This window comes from Nanorana parkeri, unplaced genomic scaffold (genome assembly GCF_000935625.1).
Source record: "Nanorana parkeri isolate BGI_ZX_2015 unplaced genomic scaffold, ASM93562v1 scaffold1744, whole genome shotgun sequence".
In the NCBI taxonomy this organism is placed as follows: Eukaryota; Metazoa; Chordata; class Amphibia; order Anura; family Dicroglossidae; genus Nanorana; species Nanorana parkeri.
In genome coordinates, this window is record NW_017308012.1 from 29397 (window position 1) to 33731 (window position 4335).

The window sequence follows — 4335 nt, forward strand, 5'->3', positions numbered from 1 at the left end:
ATCTATCTATATAGATCTATCTATCCATCTATCTATATAGATCTATCTATCCATCTATCTATATAGATCTATCTATCCATCTATCTATATAGATCTATCTATCTATATAGATCTATCTATCTATATAGATCTATCTATCTATATAGATCTATCTATCTATATAGATCTATCTATCTATCTATATAGATCTATCTATCTATCTATATAGATCTATCTATCTATCTATATAGATCTATCTATCTATCTATCTATATAGATCTATCTATCTATCTATATAGATCTATCTATCTATATAGATCTATCTATCTATCTATCTATCTATATCTATCTATATCTATCTATATAGATCTATCTATATAGATCTATCTATATAGATCTATCTATCTATCTATCTATATAGATCTATCTATCTATCTATATAGATCTATCTATATATATGGGTGGAACGTTGCTGCACCATCTACTCCACTTAGCACCTGCTAAGGTCTGAAGTAGCTCACCCCAACATGCCTTGGGGCTCTGTCACATGACAAGGAGCCATGCAGTGCCTGAGTGATGGAGCCACACAGGCACAGAGGTGTGAGTGTAGGAGGAGGTAGAAGTATTGGGATTTCTATGGCTCACCTCTCTCTGAAAACATAAGTCGCTGGCTATCATTGTTTCTTTAGATGAAATCCTTTCCAAAATACAAATGGTGAATAAACATGCAACAAGTTAAGTCAGAACTCCTGATCTGCATACTAGTTCCATGTGAGTGACTCGCAAAGTACTGAAGATATTGGATCAACGTGACAGCCAGACCACCAGCATTGTCAGAAGTAGAGTTTGACAATGGCAGCCTATGTATTGCTCTCAGCACATGTTCTCTTTAATAATGCAGAGGTGTTCAGTGACCCCGAGCAAGCACATATCACTCTTTATATGCCATTGTTTTGCTCCTTCATTGTACTTGGACCTCACAGGATGATGTTCTTCTAGCTCAGCTCAGTAATGAATATTATGGTAACAAAGGCCTTATCCTTGTATGTAAGAAATCCTAACAGGATGTTCGCTTCCATTCTTCAACCACAGCTTAGTTTTCTTGTTCTTCTCTCCAGATTTGACAAATGTCAGATAAGTAAACACAAGTCTCTCCTGCTGTGCGTCTTTCAGCGTTCATAGGCCGCTTGTTCCACCACACTCATTCAATGAGCGATGTGTCAGACGGGTCCATCAGAGATCCTACTTGTGCAATATACTGTATATTTATACATTGTGTCCCTGAATAGTACACAGACCTGATGTAATGTGCGGCCAACTGACTTCTAGTAACAGCCTCATCCTCAGGGTTCATTCACACTCATGCATTCAAGCACTATAGAATGTCCATTGAAGGCACAGTCCATGTTTTTGTGGCCATGTTTTATGTTGCATCCTTATTAAGGGTGTATCATGAAACAGGGTCTCATTCCTCAACCTCCTGCCCCAAATACCTGAATCGCAGGGTGCTTCTCCTTGCAGTGTCCTGTTGTATAAATTTACTGTGGCTGCACATGGCTCCACCTGCATCATCCATTCACAAGGTTCTATGAATAATGGGAAGACTACAAGTCCCATCTGCCACAACAGCACAGAGACTTAAGGTGGCCATACACTCTACAACCATCGCAAGACTTTAGTCTTGCGATGGTTGTAAAGGGATTAAAAAAACGTACGATCTGCCTATCTTGGACAGGCAGATCGCACTCTCGATCATCGCAAGCCCGCGCCCCTGACGGGCGGGCTTCGGATGACCGCAATGCTGAACGGGCAGTGTGCGCGTGCGCACACCGGCCCGTTCAGCATTTATCTTCCGAGCACCGTTCTAACCAGCCGAGAATCGTACGATTCCCGGCTGGTTTTCGAACATGCTGGTTCGACAGAAGACGTGCGACCGTACAGTAGAAACGGTCGCACGTCTCCGTTCACACTGCTCGATTATCGTCCGAAAAACCGATCGCATACGATTATCGTACGATAGTTAATCGTCCAGTGTATGGGCACCTTTACAGATTGTACCAACACAAGTGTGATGATGTCACCACAATTGTAGTCCATTGTTTACATCCTCCCCCCCGTAACTGAAGGTGAGTACCTCCATAACGCCCTAAGGGTGGGATGCAGGAGCCTATGCATTGCAGACAAACATGTAATGAATGCACATTTTTAAAATTATCAATGACATTTTTGCTAAAGGTGGACTATGCCTTTAAGATGTCATTCATTAAGAATGACACCACATATCACTCCTCAATACACACGGCAAGTGTTGTGGTGAGATGCAATGCCGAAAATGCTGCAGGTGTGTTTTTGTCATGTATTAAAGTGTGCTGCCAGCTGATTAAACATGAATGGGCTGCCTTACACACACGGAAAGCATTGGCTTAACACTGCGCATAGTGTGAATGGGCCCTTACTATGAGATCACCTACAGTGACATCTGGTCACCCAATACCCAGATTTGCCCCATTACTACCAATCTCTATTCTGTGAATGGCCAAGACAGAAGATTAGCAAGCTTGTGTAGACCTGTCCTCTTCAGACACTGGCCCTCTGATGATGGATAATACAGACACATTGTGTATATATGCGTGTGTATATATATATATATATTATAGATAGATATATCTATGTATATTATGGTTATATACAGAAGATTGTGTAGACCAGTCCTCTTCAGATACTGGCCCTCCGATGGATACAATACAGATACATTGTATTTATGATGATGTGTACGATTACATTCAGATACATTGTATATATAATGTGTATGGTTGCATACAGAAGATTGTGTACACTGGTCCTCTTCAGACACTGGCCCTCCAATGGATGCATTGTTAATAGGATGATGTGTATGATTACATACAGATACAATGTATAGATGATGATGTGTACAATTACATACAGAAACAACGTATGTGTATATATGTGTAGTATTACATACAGATGCATTGTATAGGATGTGTAAGGTTACATACAGATGCATTGTGTGTGTATGTATAATGATGATGTGTACGGTGACATACAGATACATTGTACATACAGTAGGGAAGGACGTCTGCTCACCTGTAGCATGGTGACCACATGACACGGGTTCAACAGGTAAATGACAGTCCTGGTGGCGAATTTAAAGCCGACCTCCACCCCGAAGGTCAGGCACAGCGCCACCAACAACAGGTTCTTCCCCAGGCTGTCCGGCCGGCCACTGACAGCAGCCAGCTCCCCTTCCCCGTGCTTGTGGCAGACGATCCTGCCGAGTGACAGCCCGATCTCCCCCGCAGACACGACCAGCAGCACCAGGCTCTCCACAAGTCGCTGTGTGGGCGGTAAGAAGGACGCACACTCGGGCCCCCCATTACCAGCCAGCATGGGGTCCACTCCTCCATATAACCAGTCCGAGTAGCGGGACATGCTGCCCTCGGTCAGCACACCCAGCACGGCTCCGCCGCCTTCCTGTTGAAACATCAACTGCACGGCCCGTGTACCTCCGACAAGCAGGGAGGTAGCGGGAGGGGGCGGCGTCACAGTGCAGGCAACGAGGCAGCCCCGGCATCTCTTTAGATGTGCGTGTTCTTTCTTCCTGACCGCCACTATGTGGCGCTGTACATAGCGGTTTATTCTCCCTCCATCAATACGGTTACTATACATTAATACATTGTTCGTGTGGATTTAAAGTGACAGTAACCTAAGGAGTTAAATCTTAAAAATACATTCAAGTACCTTAAATATTTACAAAAATGCATCTCATTTGTGAATCACTCAGCTGTAGATCCCCAAACCATTTCTGAATTTGTGACATAGTCCTTCCTTCTGGAGGGTGGCTATGTTTGTTCCCCATGGTCCCTGTGTGTGTTGTAAAGTAGCCACCACTCCAAGCTCCCTCCCATGATGGACTACAATCTCACGTATAGTTTACTAATTTGTATTGAGATTGTGGACCATCACAGGTGTGAGCTTAGAGCTGTGGCTACTTTACACACACAGGGACCTTGGGCAACAAAAGTAGTGCATTCAACAGTAAAATACCTCTGTTTTTAACCTTAGTGTGAGACAAGTTTTTTTACATGCTAGTTTGTGAGTGTGCCAGGAAAACTTTTTGCTATATTACTGTTTAAAGCCCATTCCGTGTGCACCTTACTGTAAAGCTGGTGACGAACTGATGAGTGCGTTTGTCATCTGTTTTGCTTGACTGTTTTGGTGCAGTGAAGCATGGGGGGTCTCAGCTGCCATTGGGATGTGCGGGATCCCTTGTGCGTCTCTGTGCCTTTAAGGGGGTTGGGCTTCCTCCTAACAAACCTGCACCCAATGTTATCTTAT

The 4335-nt window shown here is 43.5% G+C and overlaps 1 protein-coding gene across 1 annotated transcript in view; it reads right to left on the reverse strand.

Moving 5' to 3' along the window:
• The window catches only part of LOC108799502 (transmembrane protein 164-like), a 17024-nt gene extending 13502 nt beyond the window's left edge, over window positions 1–3522 (reverse strand). Inside the window, exon 1 of the mRNA XM_018571364.1 lies at window positions 3085–3522. Within this exon, the coding sequence (XP_018426866.1) occupies window positions 3085–3483 (399 nt within the window). The 5' untranslated portion in view covers window positions 3484–3522. The remainder of the gene's footprint in view (window positions 1–3084) is intronic.
• Window positions 3523–4335: the final 813 nt, after the last annotated feature.